We start from the raw sequence: 26505 nt of genomic DNA, 5'->3' as shown, positions 1-26505 counted from the left end.
TTCTGTTGCTGGAGGAGACTCTTGAGAGTCCCATGGACTGTAAGAAGATCAAACGCATCCATTCTTAAGGAAATTAGCCCTGAGTTCTCATTGGAAGGACAGATCGTGAAGCTGAGGCTCCAATACTTTGGCCACATCATGAGAAGAGAAGACTCCCTGGAAAAGACCCTGATGTTGGGAAAGATGCACAAGGAGAAGGGGACGACAGAGGACGAGATGGTGGGACAGTGTTCTCGAAGCTACAAACATGAGTCTGACCAAACTGCGGGAGACAGTGTGTAATGGTTCTAGGGGTTGCTCGTGCGTAAATCGGCGCCACACCTGGCTGGGTTGCCTGAGTGAACCTTTTCTGTCTGGACAGCCACTCGCCCGTAGCTGTCTCAATCGCTGGCAGAATCCGTCAGTGGGCGTTTCTTGAACTTCTTCCAGCAAAGAAGCTCTGACGCCTAGTCGCCGCCTACTCTCCCTGCGCGGAAGCCTTCTGCGCAAGGAGGGTGTGGGCAACGGAGGACCCGTGCTCTCCCCGCTGGTCCCTGGCGAGGAGTCATGGGACCGCCTCGCCGACTCCCCCATCTGCCCCCCTTCTCCACTGGTGCTACGCTGATTTCCTTCCCCAGAAGATGGGCTGCTTCTCCCCATCCCGGGACGCTCTCCGGAATCCCTCTGGAGCCCTCCCTCTCCCTCTGGCTCCGACGGCAGTTCCCTGACACAGTGGAAGCCAGGTGTGCCTGGCGTGCTCTGGTCCATGGGGTCACGAAGAGTCGGACACGACTAAACGACTAAACAACAACAATTATTATTTATTATTAGTCTTTATACTTCCCTGGGCAATCAGCCGGGAGCTGCTGACAGCATGCAGACAGTCCCACAGGAGGCAGTGATGGCTGCCAAACTTTAAAAGAGGATTAGACAGATTCATGGGGCAACAGAGGCCTCAATGCTTCTGAATACCAGTTGCTGGAAACGGAAGAAAGGGAGAGAGCTGCCATGTCTGGACCTCCTTGCTGGTTTCCGACAGGCATTTGGTCGGCCACTGTGAGAAGAGGGTGCTGGACCAGGTGGACCAGTGACCTTATCTGACTGGGACGACTCATTCAAATGGGTGGCATATAAATAAATTATTATTAGGACCCCTGTACCTACGGGACTGCCTCTCCTAATATGCCCCGCGGAGGACCTTAAGGTCCATAAATAGGAACACTCTAGAGGTCCCGGGCCCTAAGGAGGTCAGATTAGCCTCAACCAGAGCCAGGGCCTTTTCAACACTGGCCCCGGGCCTAGTGGAACGCTCTGCCTTATGAGACCAGGGCCCTGCAGGATCTGATTTCTTTCCGCAGGGCTTGTAAGACAGAGTTGTTCCGCCTGGCCTTTGGCTTGGAGCCAATTTGATTCCCTTCCCTCTTTCTTCTTTCTTTTTTCCTTTCTCCTGTGATGGAACTCCTATTTGGGGACTTCCCTGGCTTTTTTCTCGCCCACATAGGACCAGTCCAGATAGCTGGCCTTGGTGAAGACTTGAGGTTTTTGTCCCCAAAAAAGTTTTTGATTGAGTTTCCACTGAAATGAGGCTGCATTTTAATGTTTTAATGTTGTATTGTAATCTTGTTTTTTAAGCTTATCAATTGTTTTTATGTTTGGTGTTAGCCGCCCTGAGCCCGGTCTTGGCTGGGGAGGGCAGGATATAAATAAATATTATTATCATCATTATTATTATCCAGCAAGCTGTTCTTTTGTTTTGTTTTGTTCTTTTGCTTTTCTGCTATTGCTTTGGTGAGTTGTTGTTGTTGTTGTTGTTGTTGTTGTTGTTGTTGTTGTTGTTGTTGTTCCGCCCATCTGACCACGTTGCCCCAGCCACTCTGGGCAACTTCCAGCGCTATATAGAAATGCCATAAAACACCAGACGTTAAAAACATAGAAAAAGCAAAAAAAACCAACCTGGGATAATGGTATATATTGCAGTACAGTGGTGCCTCGCAAGACGAAATTAATCTGTTCCGTGAGGCTCTTCGTATAGCGGTTTTTTCGTCTTGCGGAGCAAGCCCATTGAAAGCTTAGCAGATTAGCACTATTAGCGGTTTAGCGGCTTTTAGCAATCAGCTGTTAAGCGGCTTATCAGCGGATCAGCTGATAAGCGGCTTAGGAAAAGGGGGGAGGGGAAAAAACCCGCAGGAACTCTCTTTCGTCTAGCGGGTTTTTCGTCTTGCGGGGCACCACTGTAATTCTTTCTTCTTCTTTTAGGGTCTGGTGTCCTTTGAGGAGGTGGCTGTGATTTTCACGGAGGAGGAGTGGGCTCTGCTGAATCCAGGCCAAAGAGCTCTGTACAAGGAAGTCATGCTGGAGAACTACCAGAATGCGTCCTCTCTGGGTAAGGACCCCATTTCCCCTTTTTGGATAGACCACCTGTGATTCTCATCACAGAGAGCCAGTGTGGTGTAGTGGTTAAGAGCGGTAGACTCGTAATCTGGTGAACGGGGTTCGCGTCTCCGATCCTCCACATGCAGCTGCTGGGTGACCTTGGGATAGTCACACTTCTTTGAAGTATCTCAGCCCCACTCACCTCACAGAGTGTTTGTTGTGGGGGAGGAAGGGAAAGGAGACTGTTAGCCGCTTTGAGACGCCTTCGGGTAGTGCTAAAGCGGGATATCAAATCCAAACTCTTCTTCTTCTTCATTACTTACTGGTTAAGATGTTTCCAGGGAGGAAGGATGTAGCCAGTGGTCCATTCTGGCTAAGCTTAGGTCTCTGGTCTTGCTTGTGGGCTTCCTGATGAAGCATCTCGTTGGCCCCAGTGAGAACAGGATGCTGGACTAGACAGATCTATAGCCTGGTCCAGCTTCGTTCCTGAGGTGATTCCTTCTGGCCTGGCCAATAAGTCAATGGCTTTTTAAAGTTGTGATGAGGAGTCAGTTGAGAAACCAGACCATGCTTCCTGGGTCTCCTTTGTGTGGGATGTATCATCACTGAAGCAGTCAAACACAACATTTCCTGTTGCCTGGAGTGGACACACAGGGGAATGTTGCTCCAGACAGGGAGGACTTCCTGTCATACCTGCTTGGGAGCATCCTCCCCCTGTGTGTGACCAGGTAAATGGGCGTGACCCTAGCAGACCCTATAAAAGGGCCAGCCACGCAGCCATCTTTGGCTTTTTGGCTCTTTTGCCATCTTCCTCTCTGCTGGCTCTTTTGCCATCTTCCTTTCTGCTGGCTCTTAGCCAGCAGCACACGGCTCATCCTTACAAAGGATGGAAGCCACGCGGTAGAAAGTCTGAGGCCTAGCTCAGAGACTTCTTTTCTCTACAAATGTAACTGTAACCACAAGACAAAGCCTGTCTTCGGAATACTACTGTGAACTGAATGTAAGTACGGTCATACCTTGGAAGTCGAACGGAATCCATTCCGGAAGTCCTTCGACTTCCGAAACGTTCGGAAACCAAAGCACGGCTTCTGATTGGCTGCAGGAAGCTCCTGCAGCCAATCGGAAGCTGCGGAAGCCCTGTTGGACATCCGGCTTCCTAAAGAACGTTAGAAAAGCGGAACAGTCACTTCCAGGTTTCGATCGTTTGGGAGCCAAAATGTTTGAGAACTAGGCTGTTTGACTTCCAAGGTACGACTGTAAACTTTACTTTTACTTTTAAATAAGACTGCCATGTTGTTATTATTTTAAGAGGGAGATAAAACGGGGAAACTTACCAGGAACAATCCAGACTGGATTGCTTAACTTAAATGATTCTAATGAATCCATCAGGTTGCTTCCAGCAATCTGCAAGGGAATGTGTGCTGCTGCTTGCTCAGTAGTGTGAGTGAGGATGGATTATATTATTATTAATAATAATAATAATTAATAATTAATAATAATTTATTTATACCCCGCCCTTCCTGGTTCAAAAACCAGGTTCAGGGCGGCTAACAACAAATTGTAAACAATTATAAAAGCAGCATAAAATACAGTATAAAAATATGAATAACAATAAAATTCAAAAATCAATTTAGGGGAAATAAGCATTAGATGATCACTGCAGATGGTGACAGCAGCCACGAAATTAAAAGACGCCTGCTTCTTGGGAGAAGGGCAATGACAGGCCTAGACAGCATCTTGAGAAGTAGAGACATCACCTTGCCAACAAAGGTCCGTATAGTTAAAGCTATGGTTTTCCCAGTAGTGATGTATGGAAGTGAGAGCTGGACCATAAAGAAGGCTGATCGCCGAAGAATTGATGCTTTTGAATTATGGTGCTGGAGGAGACTCTTGAGAGTCCCATGGACTGCAAGAAGATCAAACCTCTCCATTCTGAAGGAAATCAGCCCTGAGTGCTCACTGGAAGGACAGATTGTGAAGCTGAGGCTCCAGTACTTTGGCCACCTCATGAGAAGAGAAGACTCCCTGGAGAAGACCCTGATGTTGGGAAAGATGGAGGGCACAAGGAGAAGGGGACGACAGAGGACGAGATGGTTGGATAGTGTTTTCGAGGTTACCAGCATGAGTCTGACCAAGCTGCGGGGGGCAGTGGAGGACAGGAGTGCCTGGCGTTCTCTGGTCCATGGGGTCACGAAGAGTCGGACACGACTAAACGACTAAACAACAACAACAACAAGCATTAGATAATCCCCAGGGCTAGCTGTCTGAATTGATCCTACTTAGGCCAGTGAGGAGGCCAGGGGAGAATTAGCTGTGGGGTCTCAGAGCGGGTAATCTTCATAAAAGGGGAGGGGGAGGGAAGAGAAGGGAATTCAAAGTTCAGGCTGAATTCAAATTAAAGGCCAGGCGGAATAGCTCTGTCTTACAGGCCTGACAGAAGGAGGTTAAATCCTGCAGGGCCCTATTCTCATGGGACAGAGCATTCCACCAGGTCGGAACCATCACTGAAAAGGCCCTGGCCCTGGTGGAGGATAGTCTGACTTCCTTAGGGCCCTTAGGGATTTATTTAATCAATAAATCCTCTTCTACCTTCCTCAACATTCCCATACTTTGGAGGTGGTGGGCTGGTCCAAACAGGAAGTCTGCTCTTCTCTCTGCAAAGGGGAAAGAACTGTGAGGAGAACAGAGCTGACTTGTCTTCCTGGGTTCCTGCCTCGCACTGCCAGACGGAGAGCTTGAACTCCCAGCTCAGTTTAATGCCTAAATCAGGGCAGAATGAAAGCAAGGCAAGAGGCTTAGATACACAGCAAGGCGCAAGCTAAGGTGCCGATCCAACAAGCAACACTCCCACCTCACCTTCCTTTTACTATTTATTTGCTTTTTATTGTTTCTGAATAATTTTGCAGCCACGACTACCATAAGTAAGAACTTAATATTTCTTCATTGTCCCTCAAAGAAGGGCCTCTGGTGCCCAAATCTGATCTCGTCTCCTTGCTTGAAGAAAAAGAAGACCTGTGTGCCCAGGAGACCTTGACAGGTAGGTCTGTAGATCTTTTTGAGTCTGTGCATCGGCCAGAAATGATGGGACGCCCTCAGATAGATATCAGCCTGGGGAAATCCATCTGATAACTGAGGGGTTTCAGAGCAAAGCCTGCCTTTTCAAGCCATGGTTTCTAAAAGCCTTGAGTTTTATAGGTGCAGCATTTGAAAGACTTTTTTTGGCGTTGCTTTTAGCAGGGTCTGCAAGAGGCGGGAGTAGCCCGCATCTTGTGCTTTATATTATGTATATTTTAATTTTATACAGTGGAATCTCTGTTGTCGAACATAATCCGATCCGGATGACCGTTCAACTTCTGAAACGTTTGACAACCGAGGCACAATTGCCAGTTGGCAGTTGCCATGGGGAAACATGCCTCGGAAGCCAAAAGTTCGATTTCTGAAGCGTTCGATGACTGAGGTTCCACTGTACTGTAAATAAAGTCACACGCAAACATATTTACACACTTAATTATCTAGTGTAAACCGATTTGAGATCTTTCAGATAGCAAGCGATCTATACATGGAATAGATAAATATGTGAGTTGAACATTCCCCCAGCCTTTGTGGTCATATCACAGTCCCCAGCATCTCCTGTTGGCCTTGGAGAGAATAAAGGACAGACAAAAGAGCCAATCAGCTGTGCTGGGGGCTGGATCAAGGCCAGGGGAAAGACCCACCATTGGTTGGCATTACAAATATTGGCACTTCCTTCGGCTTCCATTTATTGTCAGGCGCAGCTCTCCTAGCAAGCAACTGTCCTGGCTGAACTGTTTTCCCAATTAATTTTCTATGAACTGCAAATCAACCAGCAGGATCTAATTTGTGGCAGGATTGGCGCCCCCAGCAAGACTTGGAAAGCATGTCCAGTCAGAGCTATTTTTTTTTTTTTGTTAGTCTTTACATTATGGAATTGTCTGCACTCATGTCCAGTTTCTCTCTTGGTCTTTCAGCTGGAGATGTTTGGGAGACGGACAGCGAAAGCAAAGCTCCTCCAGCATCCGAGGAAGACAAGAAAGGCCCAGAGACCGATGTTGGGCCTCAAGGGGCAGCGAAGGAGCAGGAAGGAAATAAAAACAAGGAGAAGAAGACGAAACCCGCTGCTCTCTTGGATAGCGACTGCTATGAAGTTCCGGTCCACCCCAAAACTCGTAGGAGGCAGAGGAAGAAAGAGTGCCCCGCCTGTGGGAAAAGATTCGCTCGTAATTCAACGCTCAATGGCTACACAAAAAGCCGAATAGGAGAGATACCATGTCTGGAGTGTGGGAGCAGGTTGAGGTGAGGTTTTCCTTCTAGAGATGCTCAAGGGACCCGTTTCCAGTGGTTATTTTATGTAGATTTGTGGATCAAGCTTTATCTCCTCTCAGGTGGGGCTGCTGAAGGTCACGGTGGTTTCTATGCAGTTTATAATACAGTCATACCTCATGTTACTTTTGCTTCATGTTACGTTTTTTCAGGTTGCGTCCTGCAGTAACCCGGAAGTACTGGAAAGGGTTACTTCCGGGTTTCGCCACTCGCTCATGCACAGAAGCGCTAGATCGCGCTTCGTGCATGCGCCAAATCGAGCCGCGCACCTGCGCAGATATAACGCTTCAGGTTGCAGGCTTTTCATGTTGCGAATGGGCATCCGGAACGGATCCTGTTCACAACCAGAGGTACCGCTGTATAAGTCAATCTGTGGTTGGGTTTTTTAATATAACCTCCCCCCCCCTTAAAACACACACATCGTATTGGGAGTATAGGCAAAAGCATGTATCATACAGATAAATATGCATAAGGTCATGCACATCTTCCATAATATAAACATTATTATTATTATTATTATTATTATTATTATTATTATTACTACTACTACTACAATTAATGTATTCATGGCCTTCTGAACTGTCTCATAGCAATGTACCCTACTCTCCAACATTTCTCCATCATCATCATAATTTTATTATTTATACTGCACCCATCTAACTGGGTTGCCCCAGTCACTTTGGGTGGCTTCCAACAAATTAAGACACAGTAAGACATCATCATCAACAACAACAACGCTCATCTGACTGGGTTTCCCCAGCAACTCTGGGCAGCTCCCAACAGAATATTGAAAACACGATAAAACATCAAACATTAAAAGCTTCCCTAAACAGGGCTGCCTTCAGATGTCTTCTAAAAGTCAGATAGTTGTTTATTTCCTTGACATCTGATGGGAGGGCGTTCCACAGGGCATGTGCCACTACCAAGAAGGCCCTCTGCCTGGTTCCATGTAACCTCACATCTCGCAGTGAGGGAACCGCCAGAAGGCCCTCAGAGGAGAACCTCAGTGTCCGGGCTGAATGATGGGGGTGGAGATGCTCCTTCAAACATTAAAAATTTCCCTATACAGGGAAACAATGTTTTGCAAACAATATACAGCAATAACAGAACAGAACATAAACCATATAGAGTAGTTAACAAATCATCAGAAAAAAAATTACAGTCTATAAAACACTATTAGCAAAACAACTTTAAAAACCAGCAAAGCAACACAGTTGCAACACAATTTATATCATGGAATTCACAAAGCACTACGGCATTCACAACCTGTAAAACAATCTTAACAATGATAACAAAAGAGTGACCAAAAAATAAACTAAGCACTGTCGAATTCATACATGAACTCTTTTCAACCCTTGTGACTCAGCCATGTTGTTGTTGTTGTTGTTGTTGTTTGTTTAGTCGTGTCCGACTCTTTGTAACCCCATGGACCAGAGCACACCAGGCACTCCTGTCTTCCACTGCCTCCCGCAGTTTGGTCAAACTCATGCTTGGTCAAACCATCTCGTCCTCTGTCGTCCCCTTCTCCTTGTGCCCTCCATCTTTCCCAACACCAGGGTCTTTTCCAGGGAGTCTTCTCTTCTCATGAGGTGGCCAAAGTATTGGAGCCCCAGCTTCACGATCTGTCCTTCCAGTGACCACTCAGGGTTGATTTCCTTAAGAATGGATGCGTTTGATCTTCTTGCAGTCCATGGGACTCTCAAGAGTCTCCTCCAGCACCATAATTCAAAAGCATCAATTCTTCGGCGATCAGCCTTCTTTATGGTCCAGCTCTCACTTCCATACATCACTACTGGGAAAACCATGGCTTTAACTATACGGACCTTTGTTGGCAAGGTGATGTCTCTGCTTTTTAAGATGCTGTCTAGCTTTGCCATCGCCTTTCTCCCAAGAAGCAGGCGTCTTTTAATTTCGTGACTGCTGTCACCACCTGCAGTGATCATGGAGCCCAAGAAAGTAAAATCTCTCACTGCCTCCATTTCTTCCCATTCTATTTGCCAGGAGGTGATGGCCTTCAAAGTAGACCCCCCCTTTGATACAATGCACCTTTGTTGGCAAGGTTGTCTTCGCTACCTGCACAAAGGTGAACTGAGCAGGTGCCACAAACTAGCTAGTCTTTGCAAGGGGGTTTATCTTGTTTGTCTATTGCATAACAACCATAGTTTCTTACTCCTGCCCATTGCCGTAGGTGGACGAGAGAAGAGACCCAGAAAATGCTCTGCATAATAGCGCACAGCCCTGGCATAAAGGTGTTCATGAGCAGCAGCTCGGCTACCAATGAAAGATACTGGAGAGCCTTGCAGATTGATATGCTGGCCGAGGGCTACGTCCGGTCCACCTGCCAGCTGCGGGCCAAATGGAAGCGCCTAAAGATTGACTTCTTCAACCAGGGCTTAAAGGCGGCCGACGGAGACGTCCGGGTGAGACACCCGCCTCCCTTCTATAAAGAAGTGACTTCCATCTGGCTTGCAGCTGGGAAGCCCCCATTTGGGGAACGGAAAAAGCCTGGTAAGTTTTTAAAAGGGGGGGACCTGATTTGCACGGTTCCCCCCCCCTTTTTGCCAATTATTTTGTATTAATTTTCCATATTTTTAACAAATTAATTCAAATTTAACACAAATTTAAACATTGACTATCCACCCCCCTTTCAAGGTGCTTCTTTTCCGCCCCGCCCCCCGTTGCTGCTCATAATGAAGTACAGTGGTACCTCGGGTTACATACGCTTCAGGTGACATACGCTTCAGGTTACAGACTCTGCTAACCCAGAAATATTGCTTCAGGTTAAGAACTTTGCTTCAGGATCAGAACAGAAATCGCATGGTGGCGGCGTGGCAGCAGTGGTAGGCCCCATTAGCTAAAGTGGTGCTTCAGGTTAAGAACAGTTTCAGGTTAAGTATGGACCTCCGGAACAAATTTAGTACTTAACCCGAGGTACCGCTGTACTTTTTATTTCTAATACTTTCCCCTGTGTTCTATTTCCATCGACTGTGCTTGTTCAATTCCTGCTTAGACTTTTATCTATCTTCCCAGTTAATCAAGTAATCTTCTTTTATCCATCCATATAAATCATTAAATGGGACGCGGGTGGCGCTGTGGGTTAAACCACAGAGCCTAGGGCTTGCCGATCAGGTCGGCGGTTCGAATCCCCGCGACGGGGTGAGCTCCCGTTGCTCTGTCCCTGCTCCTGCCAACCTAGCAGTTCGAAAGCACGTCAAGTGCAAGTAGATAAATAGGTACCACACTGGCGGGAAGGTAAACGGTGTTTCCATACGCTGCTCTGGTTCATCAGAAGCGGCTTAGTCATGCTGGCCACATGACCCGGAAGCTGTATGCCGGCTCCCTCGGCCAGTAAAGTGAGATGAGCGCCGCAACCCCAGACTCGGCCACGACTGGACCTAATGGTCAGGGGTCCCTTTACCCTTTACCTTATAAATCATTAATGTTAATTTTAAATCATATTTCCTCCAACGCAACATTCACCACGTCTTTATGCGTTCGCAACATTCTAATTAATAATTCTAATTACAGTGGAACCTCGTTTGTCGAACGTAATCTGTTCCGGAAGACCGTTTGACTTCTGAAACCTTCGACAACCAAGATGTTATGCAGTCCTCTAACCCAAACAAAGGGGGACGCGGGTGGCGCTGTGGGTAAAAGCCTCAGCGCCTAGGGCTTGCCGATCGAAAGGTTGGCGGTTCGAATCCCCGCGGCGGGGTGCGCTCCCGCTGCTCGGTCCCAGCGCCTGCCAACCTAGCAGTTCGAAAGCACCCCCGGGTGCAAGTAGATAAATAGGGACCACTTACTGGTGGGAAGGTAAACGGCGTTTCCGTGTGCTGCGCTGGCTCGCCAGATGCAGCTTTGTCACGCTGGCCACGTGACCCGGAAGTGTCTACGGACAGCGCTGGCCCCCGGCCTCTTGAGTGAGATGGGCGCACAACCCCAGAGTCTGTCAAGACTGGCCCATACGGGCAGGGGTACCTTTACCTTTAACCCAAACAAACCTTTATCTCATCCCAGTATCTTACCTTTCTGTCCTCTGCTAGAATCTGTAAACGGTTGATTTGACTTGTTCGCTGATTTGACGTTCCACTCATGCTGGATTCTCTCTCCATTTCAGTGGTGGATGTGTGGGAGACGGACAATGAAAGCAATTCCACAAATGGGGAGCCGCCGTTCAGAAGGCCCTGTCACTGGGCATCGCCAGCCGGGCAGCAGACAGAAGCAGCCCCACCCGCAAGACCTCCTTTACCAACTGTAGGCTCTGAGATCAGTGATACCCAGAGAGTCGCTCCTTTGGGTACTTGTGTCCCAAAATACTTGTTTGTTTTATTTAAGAATCTACAGGCCGAATAAAATGCCGAAACGGCAAAACTGACAGGAAAGCTCAGGAACAAAATCTTCACTAAAGAAAGGGGGAAATTTATGATTTATTTAGGGGGCCACTGTAAGCAGATGAAAACATTAGCAGGGTTTTGATAACACTTGTAATGTAGCAAATATCATGGACAATATGGAGAAGTATTATGAAAAAATATGCAGTAGAAAAGGTTGACAGGGTGTTTAACTAGAAAACCCTCAGGGTCATTTCCATCTCCACAATTCTATGGTTCCACATTGAAACTGAAATACTTTATTGTCACTTGTACAATATGTATACAGTGAGATTACAGGAGCACCCCCCACTCAGCTCTCTTACTCTTACTCTTAATTCCCCTCGTTTACTGACATACACCCACCAAACCCGAAAGTCAGTTGCCCTGTTGTTATCTTTTCACTCAGCAGCCTAACAGCCCACGGATAGAAGCTGTTCTTTACCCTGTTGGTGCGACTGATCATGCTTCTGTATCTTCTGCCTGAGGGCAGGAGATCAAGAAAGTGCCGGCCAGGGTGTGAATCATCCCTGAGAATTTTCCTCACTCTCCTGAGGCAACGTTCTTCCGCTATTTTATCCAGCGGATTCACGGGACAGCCCATAATATCTTGTGCTGTATTCACCACCCTCTGTAGGCACTTCCTATCAGTTGATGTCAAACCAGCGTACCACACCGTGATGCAGTATGAAAGGACACTTTCTGTTGTGAACCGGTAGAAGGAGATCATCAGATGTTGATTGACATCGTTCTTTCGCAATATTCTGAGGAGATGGAGTCTCTGTTGTTATGCAATGCACTCTACGTGGGGCTACCTTTGAAGGTGACCCGGAAACTACAACTAATCCAGAACGCAGCAGCCAGACTGGTGACAGGGAGCGGCCACCGAGACCATATAACACCGGTCTTGAAAGACCTACATTGGCTCCCAGTACGTTTCCGAGCACAATTCAAAGTGTTGGTGCTGACCTTTAAAGCCCTAAATGGCCTCGGTCCAGTATACCTGAAGGAGCGTCTCCACCCCCATCGTTCTACCCGGACACTGAGGTCCAGCACCAAGGGCCTTCTGGCGGTTCCCTCACTGCGAGAAGCCAAGTTACAGGGAACCAGGCAGAGGGCCTTTTCGGTAGTGGCGCCCTCCTTGTGGAATGCCCTCCCACCAGATGTCAAAGAGAACAACAACTACCAGACTTTTAGAAGACATCTGTTCAGGGATGCTTTTAATGTTTGATGTATCATAGTATTTTAATATTCTTTTGGAAGCCGCCCAGAGTGGCTGGGGAGGCCCAGCCAGATGGGCGGGGTATAAATAATAAATTATTATTATTATTATTATTATTATTATTATTATTATTATCTCTATGATAATCATAAGAGTAATCTATCATTGAAATTCTGCTCAATGTTGATCCAAAGCAGATTCCAATGTACAGTTAGCAGAGTAAAAACTTGCAGGATTCCCCCAAAATAGACCAATTATATCTCATCCAGCAGAGCTTTACTGCTACTGAAGGCAAACAAGCATAATGGTCACAAATCCAATACATTCAGGATTGGCACTGTCCACAAGAAACCCAGTTGCACCAGACTTACCTTAAACTTGCAATAATAATAATAATAATAATTTATTATTTATACCCCGCCCATCTGGCTGGGCCTCCCCAGCCACTCTGGGCGGCTTCCATAGAAACCAAAAATACAGTAAAATCACACGTTAAAAACTTCCCTGAACAGGGCTGCCTTAAGTAGTCTTCTGAATGTCAGGTAGTTGTTTATTGCTTTGACATCTGCTGGAAGGGCGTTCCACAGGGCTGGCGCCACTACCGAGAAGGCCCTCTGCCTGGTTCCCTGTAGCTTTGCTTCTCGCAATGAGAGAACAGCCAGAAGGCCCTCGGTGCTGGACCTCAGCGTCCGGGCAGAATGATGGGGTTGGAGACGCTCCTTCAGGTATACAGGACTGAGGCCGTTTAGGGCTTTCAAGGTCAACACCAACACTTTGAATTGTACTCGGAAACGTACTGGGAGCCAATGTAGGTCTTTCAAGACCGGTGTTATATGGTCTCGGCGGCTGCCCCCAGTCACCAGTCTAGCTGCCGCATTCTGGATTAGTTGTAGTTTCCGAGTCACCTTCAAAGGCAGCCCCACGTAGAGTGCATTGCAGTAGTCCCAGCGGGAGATAACCAGAGCATGCACCACTCTGGCGAGACAGTCCGCAGGCAGATAGGATCTCAGCCTACGTACCAGATGGAGCTGGTAAACAGCTGCCCTGGACACAGATTTGACCTGTGCCTCCATGGACAGCTTTGAGTCCAAAATGACTCCCAGGCTGCGCACCTGGTCCTTCAGGGGCACAGTTACCCCATTCAGGACCAGGGAATCCTCCACACCTGCCCGCCTCCTGTCCCCCCAAAACAGTACTCCTGTCTTGTCAGGATTCAACTTCAATCTGTTAGCCGCCATCCATCCTTCAACCGCCTCCAGACACTCACACAGGACCTTCACCGCCTTCACTGGTTCTGATTTAAAAGAGAGGTAGAGCTGGGTATCATCCGCATACTGATGAACACCCAGCCCAAACCTCCTGATGATCTCTCCCTGCGGCTGCATGTAAATGTTGAAAAGCATGGGGGAGAGGACAGAACCCTGAGGCACCCCACAAGTGAGAGCCCAGGGGTCTGAACACTCATCCCCCACCACCACTTTCTGAACACGGCCCAGGAGGAAGGAGCGGAACCACTGTATGACAGTGCCCCCAGCTCCCAGCCCCTCAAGACGGTCCAGAAGGATGTTACGGTCGATGGTATCAAACTGAGAGATCCACTGAGAGATCCAGCAGAACTAGGAAACAGCTCTCACCTTTGTCCCTAGCCCGCCGGAGATCATCAACCAGTGCGACCAAGGCAGTTTCAGTCCCATGATGAGGCCTGAATCCCAACTGGAAGGGATCCAAATGGTCCGCTTCTTCCAGGCATGCCTGAAGTTGTTCGGCAACCGCTCGCTCAATCACCTTGCCCAATAATGGAAGATTTGAGACTAGAACAGAAGATTTGAGACTTAAATTAACTTAATAACTTAAATTAAAACTAAACCTTAACACTAAACATACTTAGTGTTCCATACCAGAAGGAAAAGAGAGAGAGTGTGTAAAACCCAGGCTCCTTCTGGCCCTACTTTTATCGCCAGCATGATCTTGACTGAAAGAGATAACAGACCCAGTTTAAGCCAGCTTCTCTGAAGGCATAACCCAAACATCATGGAGTTTCTTTCACACAGAGAACCTTCCAGAACCCTCTTGTATGAATTAGAATAGAAAAGATCTCTACACATCAGATCACTACTTTCTGCACCGAGAAATACAAACTGACATGATCTTCACGTGTTCTCTTTTATTTCAGGAGGGGATGTCTGGGAGACAGACAACGAAACCAAAGCACACCCAGTGTTTGGGGAAGGCAATAAGTGTCCCGACACAGAGGACGACACCTGGAATCAGGACGGAATGAAGAAGCAGGAGGGAAGTAAAAACAGTGAGCGGAGTCATGAGCCCCTTTCTTGCCCGGACGGCAACTTATGTGAAATTGCAGCGCAGTTACGAGCCCAAAGCAACCTTCGGAGGGATGGAAGGAAAGAGTGCCCTGCGTGTGGGAAAAGGTTTGCTTGTAAATCAGCACGTTGATACCCATATGGAAAACCTTTGACAGGGAGCCAACAAAGATAACAGGCCATTTGCAGATTAGAGAACAAACGACACACAGAGACTTCTGAAGGTTGTTTCTGTCTAAATCAGCAGTTCCTCAACCTGTGGGTTCCCAGATGTTGTTTGACTACAACTCCCATCATCCCTGAGCTCTGGCCTTGCTAGCTAGGGGTGATGGGAGTTGTAGACCAACAACATCTGGGGACCCACAGGTTGAGAACTGCTGGTCTAGAAGAAGCAGTTGGCTTGTAACTCCCCCTTCACTCGCCCTCTGTGTCAGTCCCCTCCTTCTGTCTACGGCGAGCTCCAAGGGACCCTCTCAATTAGGGTTGCCATAAGTCCTCTTTTTCCAGGACATGTCCTCTTTTTCAGATCTGGTTGCCATTTTCCCTCTTTTTCCAGGATTAAAATTTCTTTCTGGGCAGATTTTTAAAAATTTGGCAAAATGTCCAGGGGGGGGGGAGGGGAGTTGTTTGGTTTTTTTGTAACTCAAGAAAAATTGTCTAGTGCATCAGGCTCAGATCTAAGGCCCCTGGCTAAGCTAATCTGCAGCAGAGAATCACAACAGAGCAACACCTTAAACTAACTATATCCTGTATAAATCCCTTCTTTTGTGGCTGAACTGAAAGGATGCTGGCTCAGCTACAAGTTCTTTGAGAAGGAGTCTGGGAGGGCAGGAGTTCACATCCCCCTGCCCTTAAGGAGAGTCCATAAAGGTAAAGGGACCCCTGACCATTAGGTCCAGTAGCGGACAATTCTGGGGTTGCGGTGCTCATCTCGCTTTACTGGCCGAGGGAGCCGGCATACAGCTTCCAGGTCATGTGGCCAGCATGACTAAGCCGCTTCTGGCGAACCAGAGCAGCGCACGGAAACACCGTTTACCTTCCTGCCGGAGCAGTACCTATTTATCTACTTGTACTTTTTGGTGTGCTTTTGAACTGCTAGGTTGGCAGGAGCAGGGAGCGAGCAACGGGAGCTCACCCTGTCGCGGGGATTCGAACCGCCGACCTTCTGATCAGCAAGCCCTAGGCTCTGTGGTTTAACCCACAGCGCCACCCGCGAGAGTCCATATGTACACGTTAAATGGCTTAATAAATTGTTCTGTGCACAATTGGCTTCCTGCAGCCAATCAGAAGCCGCACTTTGGTTTTCGAACGTTTTGGAAGTCAAACACACTTCCGGAACGGATTCCGTTTGACTTCCAATGTACAACTGTATATATTATGTGGTTTTATATTTTGAATTTGTTCTCTGAACTGCCCTGAGACCTCCGGGTTTTGGGCGGTATATAAATTCAATTACAGTGGTGCCTCGCAAGAAGAAAAGAATCCGTTCTGCGAGTCTCTTCGTCTTGCGGTTTTTTCGTCTTGCGAAGCAAGCCCATTAGCGGCTTAGCGGATTAGCGCTATTAGCGGCTTAGCGGCTTAGTGGATCAGCTGATAAGCAGCTTAGCGGATCAGCTGATAAGCGGCTTAGCGGATCAGCTGTTAAGCGGCTTAGCGGATCAGCTAATAAGCGGCTTAGCGGATCAGCTGTTAAGCGGCTTAGTGGCTTAGTGGATCAGCTGATAAGCGGCTTAGTGGATCACCTGTTAAGCGGCTTAGCGGATCAGCTGATAAGCAGCTTAGCAGCTTAGCGGATCAGCTGATAAGCGGCTTAGCGGCTTAGAAAGGGGGGGGGGGAAACCGCAGGAACTCGCAAGACATTTTTGTCTTGCGAAGCAAGCCCATAGGAAATTCGTTTGGCGAAGCACCTCCAAAACGGAAAACCCTTTCGTCTAGTGGGTTTTCCGTCTTGCGAGGCATTCGTCTTGCGGGGCACCTCTGTATCAACAACAACATCCAACTGGTCTCCTCAAACCAGCTAGTTTTGTTAGGGAGAGAGAGAGCTTTTCCTGCTGCCTTGCTGTATACAATGCCTCACTCTTGCATGTCGCCGTAGGTGGACCAGAGATGAGACCCAAAAGATGCTCTCTATAATAGCTCAGAGCGCCGGCACCAAGGTGTTTATGAGCAGTAGCACAGCTACGAACGAGAAGTACTGGAAGTCGTTGCAGGACAGCATGCATGCCCTGGGATACTCGAGATCCACCTGCCAGCTCCGTGCAAAGTGGAAGCGCCTGAAAATTGACTTTTTCAATCGGGGAATCAAGGCAGCGTGTGGACAAATTCGAGTCAAGCATCCTCCTGCCTTCTACAAGGAATTAACTGCGATCTGGATCGCGGCAGGGAAGCCGCCTTTTGGGGAACGCAGAAAGCCTGGTAGGTTTTTTTTAAAAGGAAAATCCTTACTATTTACAGGATATTTTGTTTCTGGGTGTGGTCAGTGGCGTAGCGTGGGTTGTCAGCACCCGGGGCAAGGCAAGTAATTTGCGCCCCCTAACCCGTGGATTGGCACCCCCTAACCCGTGGATTTGCGCCCCCTAACCCTAACCCCCATATGTTGCGCCCGGTGCGGCCGGCCCCCCCTGCACCCCCCCCACGCTACACCACTGGGTGTGGTTCCCTCCCATATTTTTCTCTTGTTTTATTATATTTTTATTGATTTTTACATATAATTTCCAAAGATCATATAACATATTTTCTTATCTTATACAATGTTTTGGACTTCCATCAACCACATCTGAGGATTTTTCAATCTTTATCACTTAATCTACATTTCATTAATTTCCTTATTACTTTTAATAATCCTTAACTAATAATTCTCTTCATAATCTTCTCTGCAATATTTCACATAGTCCTCCTTACAGAACTGTCATGTCATAAAAAGATCCTTCTTTTTCTTTACATTTCCAACATTTATTACTTGTTTTGTACATTTTAGCTAATTTCACTGGTGTAATATACCATCTGTACATCGTTTTCACCACATTTTTTTTCAAGGCATTGCATGCTGTAAATTTTAATCCTTCTTTCCAGTTTTTCCCAGTCTTTTAACTGTATGTAATACCCAAAATCCTTGTCCCAATGTAGGTTTTTCCCACATTTCTCATTCCAGCATTCTGCCTCCGCCCCCCCCCCAAGCCTATAAGCTCTTACAAGACCACAGAACTTTAGTTGTCGTTCATGCATTGCAGGGGGTCTGCAAATAAAAACATCCTGAAGATCCCAGGCCACAGAGAGGTTAGGCTGGCCTCAACTAGAGCCAGGGCCTTTTCGGCCGCAGCTCCAATCTGGTGGAACGCTCTGTCACAAGAGACCAGGGCCCTGCGGGACTTGACATCTTTCCGCAGGGCCTGCAAAACAGAGTTGTTCCACCAGGCCTTTGGTCAGGGCGCAGCCTGACCCCCCTCCTCTGGCAATCTGCATAGAATTTTGCTTATTGGTTGCCATAAATTTGATTTTAATTAATTTTTATAATGAAATGTTTTTAGAATCGTTGGATTATTTTGATTGCTGTTAGCCGCCCTGAACCCAGCTTCGGCTGGGGAAGGCGGGATATAAATAAAATTTTTTATTATTATTATTATTAGATGACACTTGGGGTCCCTTCCAAGTCCAATTCTGTGATTCTCATGACCCAGGTGGTTTATCTAGGCCAGCCTTCGCCAATCTGGGGTCGATGGGAGTTGTAGTTCAATAGATATAACAACACTGAAATACAATGTGTGACCAGAAAAGTTTGGTAAACAGTCACAGAAATCAGACAGCGAGTAATATTCAAACATACAATCAGCATCAGAAACCCATGAAATGCTCACAGTTGTGTACAGAGATGAAACTGTAACTCAAAAGACAGCATATGAGTGGTTTAAGCCTTTCCGTGAAGGGCAGCAAACCATCAAAGATGACCCACGGTCTGGCAGACCGTCAACAAGCAGAATGGCAGAGTTTGTGAGTTATTGATATGGGATTGGCGGAAGAATTGCATATTCCGTGTGAAACCGTTACTGAGGTTACTGAGTTGTCCCACCCTCCATATTCTCCCAATCTGGCCCCACCAGATTTTTCTTTTTCCAAAACTGTAATCTGCACTGAAAGGGCACATATTTTCCAACATTTCACACATCCAAGCTGCTGTGAAGAGGGAACTGAAAGCAGTATGAAAAGAGGACTTCGCCAGAAGTTTCCAACAGTTCTACGGACATTGTCAACGGTGCATTGTATCAAAGGGGGGTCTACTTTGAAGGCCATCGCCTCCTGGCAAATAGAAGGGGAAGAAATGGAGGCAGTGAGAGATTTTACTTTCTTGGGCTCCATGATCACTGCAGGTGGTGACAGCAGTTGAAAGACGTCTGCTCCTTGGGAGAAAGGCGATGGCAAAGCTAGACAGCATCTTAAAAAGCAGAGACATCACCTTGCCAACAAAGGTGCGTATAGTTAAAGCCATGGTTTTCCCAGTAGTGATGTATGGAAGTGAGAGCTGGACCATGAAGAAGGCTGATCGCCGAAGAATTGATGCTTTTGAATTATGGTGCTGGAGGAGACTCTTGAGAGTCCCATGGACTGCAAGAAGATCAAACGCATCCATTCTTAAGGAAATCAACCCTGAGTGGTCACTGGAAGGACAGATCGTGAAGCTGAGGCTCCAATACTTTGGCCACCTCATGAGAAGAGAAGACCCTGATGTTGGGAAAGATGGAGGGCACAAGGAGAAGGGGACGACAGAGGACGAGATGGTTGGACAGTGTTCTTGGAGCTATAAACATGAGTCTGACCAAACTGCGGGAGGCAGTGGAAGACAGGAGTGCCTGGCGTGCTCTGGTCCAGGGGGTCACTAAGAGTCGGACACGACTAAATGACTAAACAACAACAACAACAAAGCTATGTATGTTTGAACATTTCTTGCTGTCCGATTTCTATGACAACATTGAGGAAAGCCAGATAGCAAAGGTGATGTAGAAAGACCCATCATTTGCTCCATGCGAAGATCTATCTATACCAGGTATGGGGAAGCTTTAGCTCAACAAGAGCACTTTCCCTGGTTTCCGGAAACCAGTATTCAGAAAGCCTTAAGGCCTCCAGCCGTGTTTCCACTCATTTTGGTTTCTCTCTCCATTTCAGTGGTGGATGTGTGCGAGACGGACAACGAAAGCAATTCCACAAATGGGGAGGTACCCCCAATAAGGCCCTGCGACAGGCCAGCAACCACTAAGCAGCAGCCCAAAGAGGCACCAGCCACCAGGCTTCCCCTGCGGATCGTGGGACCCGAGGTGGTTGATACCGGCGGAGTCGCTCCTTTAGGTACGCCAGTCCCAAGCCATATTTATTTATGCATTTTGCTTAAATGTTTGCAGGCTGCACTTTCATGTAAAATGCCATCCGGCAGAATGCAATCTAAAAAGACAGTGCTGTGGTAACAACAATAAAAGCATCAAGCACGCCCCTAGTAGTGGCAGTCTGCAATTATTCTGGAATTCCCACTGTTCTGTTACGATACGATAATCTTTATTGTCATTGTCCCATACAGAACAACGAAATTGAAAAAATCTACATCAGACATTCAAAAACCAACAAGCCTGCTATCCCAGCTATCCCAGCCTGGTTAGCCCCCTAAAAACTCTGATACCCCATAATCAAATACAATATACTCCCATAGATACTACCTTACACTGCATTTAAAACCAAAACCGTGTTTGGATAGAAGCTGTTTCTCAGGCGGCTTAGTCCTAGTCTTTATAACCCTGAACCTTCTTCCAGAAGGCAGAAGCTGAAAGAGATCATTTCCGGGGTGCGCACTATCCTGCGCTATCTCTGCAACTTTCTTATGGCACCTGGAAGCGTAGATTTGATCCAAGGTGGGAAGAGTGCACCCAATTATTCTCTCCGCAGTCTTCACAACCCTGGACAGCATTGTTTTTCCCCTGACCATGTTCTTACGTTTTCTACTCTCTTTTTTTGTCTTTCGTGGAATAACAAACTGGTTTGATGTTGTTGCTGTTGCTGTTGTAAATTTTTATTGAATTTTCAAAAGTTTAAACTATGTACTTCCATACATAGAAGATTTGTATTTTCCCAACTTCCTGCCCCATATTCTATGGTGTTTTAATCCCACCCCCCTTCTGCTGCACAGTACCTTCTACAGTGGTGCCCCGCAAGACGAATGCCTCTCAAGACGGAAAACCCACTAGACGAAAGAGTTTCCGTTTTGGAGGTGCTTCGCAAAACGAATTTCCTATGGGCTTGCTTCCCAAGACGAAAATGTCTTGCGAGCTCCTGCGGGTTTCCCCCCCGCTTTCCCCCCCTTTTTCTAAGCCGCTAAAAGCCGCAAATCTGCTAATAGCGCTAATCCGTCAATGGGCTTGCTTCGCAAGACGAAAAAACCGCTAGACGAAGAGAATCGCGGAACGGATTCTTTTCGTCTTGCGAGGCACCACTGTATTTCTTTTCAACCAGTGTGCCCTTGCACCCTGGGGTGCCTTGAAGGATGGTCAGGGGTGCCTTGGGCAACATCCGCCTCTTTCTTTCTTTCTTTCTCTCCTCTGATGCCCTCCCTGCATCTCTACCTCCCAAAGGCTTGCACAGCTGTTTGTGGCAGCAGCCCTGGCTACAACCTCCCCAGGCGAATGGTGCCTCTGGGGCTGGCCAGGGGGCGCTAGGTGCCATGAGCTGAGGCAGCCTCAGAGTAAGCAAGCAAGTGGACGAGGGCACACAGCGGCCAGGCAGGCAGGTGCTTTGCTAGCCTTCCTTGCGCTTGCTGTGTGCAATGCCTGCCTGGGAGCTCAGTGGCCAGTGCCAAAGGGGAGACGTTCCACCAGGCAGGCCCGCTGCTGCTGCTACTACTGCTGCCTCCCAAGGTGAGTAAGGTGGTGGCCTCATACGCAGCTTTGGCCAGTCTCCGTTGGGCCACTAAGACTGGGGGCATCCTCTTCCCAGGCCGCTGCGGGGGGTGTGACATGAGGAGACCCCTCTCTTTGGAGCAGGAGGGGCAGCCCAGAGACCAGGAGTGGTGGCGGCAGCTGCACAGAGGACTCCCAAGGAGAGGGGATAATAATAATAATAATAATAATAATAATAATAATAATAATAATAATAATTTATTTATTTATACCCCGCCCTTCCCGGTTCAAAAACCGGGCTCAGGGTGGCTAACAACAAATTTAAAACACTTAATTATAAAAGCAGCATAAAGGGACTATATGGAATTGGCGGAAATGACGGGCAGAATCCGAGATCAAGGAGAAGAGTTGGTGGAAGAAGACTGGAAGAAATTTAAAGACTTTTTACAGAAACACTGCAAAATTATTGAATGTTAATGATGTTGGAATGAAAGGAAGTGGTTTTAGCAATAAGGCAAAAGAATATGTAAAAATGGATTGATACTAGATGAAAATTTGAAGTTATAATATGTGAAGATAAGAAATTAAGGGTAAACAAAGAGGGTATGGATTTGCTGAACTAATTATTAAATGGAATACAAAAAAGGGAGGTGTGAGGAAGTCATGAAAATAAGTAAATGAGTGGTAAGATAAGAAAAAGAGGGATTTATTTTTAGCGGTTTTTATTTTTCTTTTCTATTTTTTCTTTTTTGGTTCTGCATTTTTTGTATTCTTTCTTTCATTATTTCTGTAACCTTTTTTCTTGTTGAAAAATTTGAATAAATTATATATATATATATATATATATATATATATATATATGCAGCATAAAGTACAGTATAAAAACATGAATAACAATAAAAATCAAAAATCAATCAGATAATCCCCAGGGCTAGCTGGCTGAATTGGTCCTACTTGGGCCAGCGAGGAGGCTAGGGGAGAATTAGCTGTGGGGTCTCAGAGCGGGTGGCTGAGGGAACAATACCCAAGGGAGGGTGTTTGGAAAGGGGTGAGGGGCTGCCAGCAAGGGGGGACATAACTGGGTTTCTGAGCCCCACAGGGGTGCCGCAGAAAGAAGGAAGTTGGCCAATGGAGCCATGGACTCCAAAAGGTTGAAAACCTCTGTCTTGTACCAATACATCAAAACTGTGTTCCCCAGTTCCTTCTGTTGCTCATGTTTCAAATCTTGCTCGCATCAAACTATAACATTTCCTTAAATAGTCCTTTAATGTCCATCTGAATTTGTTAAACCAATGTTTACATTGTGACGTTGCTTTGATATGCCCCGTAGGAAGCGGTGGATAAATAGATAATCGCAGCAGAATCGTTTGCCTCCTCTCTCTTTCAGGAGGGGATGTTTGGGAGACGGACAACGAATGCCAAGCCCATCCGGTGTACGAGGACTGCGCTAGCTGCCCACACACGGAGGAGGACGACTGGGATCAAGATGAAACGAAGAAGCGGGAGGGAACCAGAAGCAACGAGAGTTCTGCTCATGTGTGTGGCAACTTCTCCGGAATTGCAGGCCGCTCGCGAGACCAAACACCGCAAAACCCGGAGGAAGGGGAAGAGTGCCCTGACTGCTGGAAGAGGTGATTTGCAAGTACAACTGGTTGATATCCATACAGGAACCCAGCTACGGGGAAGGGGAAAATGTGTCTGGCGTGTGGAAAGAGCTTCGGGTCAAGGCAACCCACTTTCTTCTAGGGACGCGCAAGGAATCTGTTTCCAAAAGGCTCTTATAGAAATTTTGAGGTTAGGGTGTGCTCGAGCGTTGTCGCCTCTCAGATAAAGCTGCTCATTGTTGGGCAGGGGGTGGGGTTTACAAAGCAATAGTAATCGAGGAAGCATAGGCAAAAAAAATCCCCTCCATATTTAATAAATACACCCAAGACTAAAAAAACGTGAATGTCCCCCTGTGCAGTGCGTGCACAAATCCGCCTGTGTTTCTGCATGTGGGATCCTGTTGTCTGCATGACCCTCCACTGCGATTCCATTTAGGAACTGCTTTGCATGAAGTACAGTGGTACCTCGGGTTAAGTACTTAATTCTTTCCGGAGGTCCGTTCTTAACCTGAAACTGTTCTTAACCTGAAGCACCACTTTAGCTAATGGGGCCTCCTGCTGCTGCCACACCACCACCGCACAATTTCTGTTCTCATCCTGAAGCAAAGTTCTTAACCTGAAGCACTATTTCTGGGTTAGCGGAGTCTGTAACCTGAAGCGTATGTAACCTGAGGTACCACTGTATCTCAAAGGTAATTTCACAATGAAGGAACGTCAATATTAGCCCAGCGCTCTCACAAACACCCACTCACCCCCTTCATACCCTACGCTATGCAAGTCTTGGGATGAACAAATGTGTTGGGTTAACACAGGTCGCTCTCATAACTGTTGGTTGATCTTGGTACTGCGCACACCAGGGTGGGGGCCAGATATGTGGCCCTCCAGCTGTTGGACTGCAACTCCAAGTATTATGGAACTTACTGGCCATGGCAGATGAGACTGAGGAGAACTGTAGTCCAACCTCAGTGGGAGGGAAGTAGGTTAGCCATCCCTGCTCAACACTGACTGGCTGTAGCTCTCCAAAGTTTGAGAATGAATGGGTGCCATCCCATCGGATGTCAAGGAGATAAAGGACTACACAACTTTTAGAAGGCATCTGAAGGCAGCCCTGTACAGGGAGTTTTTTTTAATGTTTAGTGTTTTATTGTATTTATTACGGCTGGGACAACCCAGCCAGATGGGCAGGATATAAACAATACATATTGATAACAATCATCATCATAATTCATTATGGGTCTCCCCAACCACTCTGGGCGGCTCCCAACAGAATATTAAAAACACAATAAAACATTAAAAACTTCCCTAAACAAGGCTGCTTTCAGATGTCTTCTAAAAGTTAGATAGTTGTTTATTTGCTTGACATCTGCTGGGAGGGCGTTCCACAGGGTGGGCGTTTTAGTATTAGTATTATTTGAAGTAGGGTCTCTCCCAGCCCTATTTAGTGAGCAGGGATATAGGTCAACAACAACAGCAACAAATACCCCACCCATCTGGCCAGCAAAATAATAATAATAAAATGTAAAACATTCCTGATACAGGGCTGACTTCAGATGTCCTCTAAAAGTTGTTTTTTGTTGATGTTGATGATGATGATGAGAAGAAGAAGAAGATGAAGAAAAAGACGACGACGTTACAGTTATCATTTATATAACATATACTGTGTTGGTTTCTGAGGGGAAAGCAAAGGCATTATGTTGGAAGACGCAGGGTAGATAAAGTGCTCTTCACACAGCACATAAACTGTGGAAAAGAAGAGGATTAGACAAATTCATGAAGGAGAGGGCTCTTAATGGCTGTTAGGCATGGTGACTCAACTCTGCCTCTGAATCACAGTTTCTGGAAACCAAAGGAGAACAGAGTGTTGTTATGCTCAAATGCTACCTGTGGGATTCCCAAAGATATTTGGATTACCACCATGAAACCAAAATGCTGAGCTAAGTGGGCCATTGGCCTGATCCAACAGGCTCTTCTTATGTTCTTACATTAACCAGCCGAATTCCCCAAACCAACTACTGTATTTTTTGCTCCATAAGACGCACCAGGCCATAAGACGCACCTAGTTTTTGGAGGAGGGAAACAAGAAAAAAAATATTCTGGATCCCAGAGGATAGCCACGCGAAGCCACTTCAGAGCAGTGGGAGGAAGGTGTTAGGATATTTCCGTTCCACCTTAAAAGGGAGCAGGCTTTGTGAGTCACAGAGTCTGCATATTTCCTGTTCACAGGATGTTTCTGTTGTGTCTATGCTTTCGTTTTCTCTCTGTGCCTGAACACGCAAACAGGCAGTCATGTTTTTTTTCCTTTGTTCTGACCAACGCTGAACAAACTTCTAAACAATGCTCTCCTGCGTGCATCTTTCGCTGTGCGAATTCTGCTGATAGAGCGTGCATCAGCTCTGGAATGTGGCAAGCTATTTTCTGGAGCTCGTGTCGCTAATTGCTGATACTGTATCTACGGGAAATCGATGGATCGTCCGGAGGCGACGTGGGGGCCATGATGGGCTTTATCTCCCTGGCAGTATCCCAACAGAAGGCTCCCCCTTTAAAGAGCACGCGGAGTGTGTCTGCAGCTCTTGGGGGCTTTTCCCCGAGGGGGGAGAAGGGCAGCCCGTCAGTCCCTTCCCCCACCTCCCGGAAAAGCCCCCAAGAGCTGTGCTCCCTTTATTTTTTTATTTTATTTTTTTATTTTATTTTTTAATGCTTTTTATTGACATTTTTCCAAAAAACAAAACAAAACAAAACAATCTTTACAATCATTCTTAGGGTCATCTTATTTACAATGCGTAGAATCACGCCTCGACTTCCTTCCTTCCCAGTTGTGGTTTTCTTAATATACATCTTCTCTTACAGTTTCTTCTACATTTCTATACACGTTACAAGAGTTATGTTAACCCTGCTGTAGTTCTTAAACTTCTACAGTTGATTCCTATAAATGTTACAAATTTACCCCATTCTTCTACAAACTATGCCCCTTTTTGGTGTCGGATTTTATGTCATTTTCGCTAATTCTGTGTATTCAAAAAATTTAGCCTGCCATTCCATAACTGTTGGGATCTCCGGTGACTTCCATTTTGGGGCTACAAGAACCCTAGCTGCTACCATGGCGTATTGGAATAATTTATGATCCTCCTTTTTTATTTCGTTCCCTATTATCCCTAGTAAGAATGCCTCCGGTTTTTTCGGGAAAGTGTACAGTGGTGCCTCGCAAGACGAAATTAATCCGTTCCCTGAGGCTCTTCGTATAGCGGTTTTTTCGTCTTGCGAAGCAAGCCCATTGACAGTTTAGCGGATTAGCGCTATTAGCGGTTTAGCGGCTTTTAGCGGATCAGCTGATAAGCGGCTTAGGGCTTAGGAAAAGGGGGGGGGGAACCCAGCAGGAACTCGCAAGACATTTTCGTCTTGCGAAGCAAGCCCATAGGGAAATTC

At 46.8% G+C, this 26505-nt stretch overlaps 1 protein-coding gene across 1 annotated transcript in view; it reads left to right on the top strand.

Annotated features, from left to right (window-relative positions):
- LOC307206196 (uncharacterized protein) overlaps positions 1-26505 on the top strand; it is a 45790-nt gene that overhangs the window by 10003 nt on the left and 9282 nt on the right. Inside the window, exons 5-13 of the mRNA XM_079959044.1 lie at positions 2236-2362; positions 5309-5389; positions 6342-6666; positions 8882-9201; positions 10811-10990; positions 14459-14714; positions 16702-17021; positions 19764-19943; positions 22866-23109. Of these exons, the coding sequence (XP_079815170.1) occupies positions 2236-2362; positions 5309-5389; positions 6342-6666; positions 8882-9201; positions 10811-10990; positions 14459-14714; positions 16702-17021; positions 19764-19943; positions 22866-23109 (2033 nt within the window). The remainder of the gene's footprint in view (positions 1-2235; positions 2363-5308; positions 5390-6341; positions 6667-8881; positions 9202-10810; positions 10991-14458; positions 14715-16701; positions 17022-19763; positions 19944-22865; positions 23110-26505) is intronic.

The sequence above is a fragment of the Podarcis cretensis genome (genome assembly GCF_951804945.1).
Source record: "Podarcis cretensis genome assembly, chromosome: 2".
Classification (NCBI taxonomy): Eukaryota; Metazoa; Chordata; class Lepidosauria; order Squamata; family Lacertidae; genus Podarcis; species Podarcis cretensis.
The sequence above is the reverse complement of the archived record's forward strand: the minus strand, read 5'-3'. Positions and strand labels throughout refer to the sequence as shown.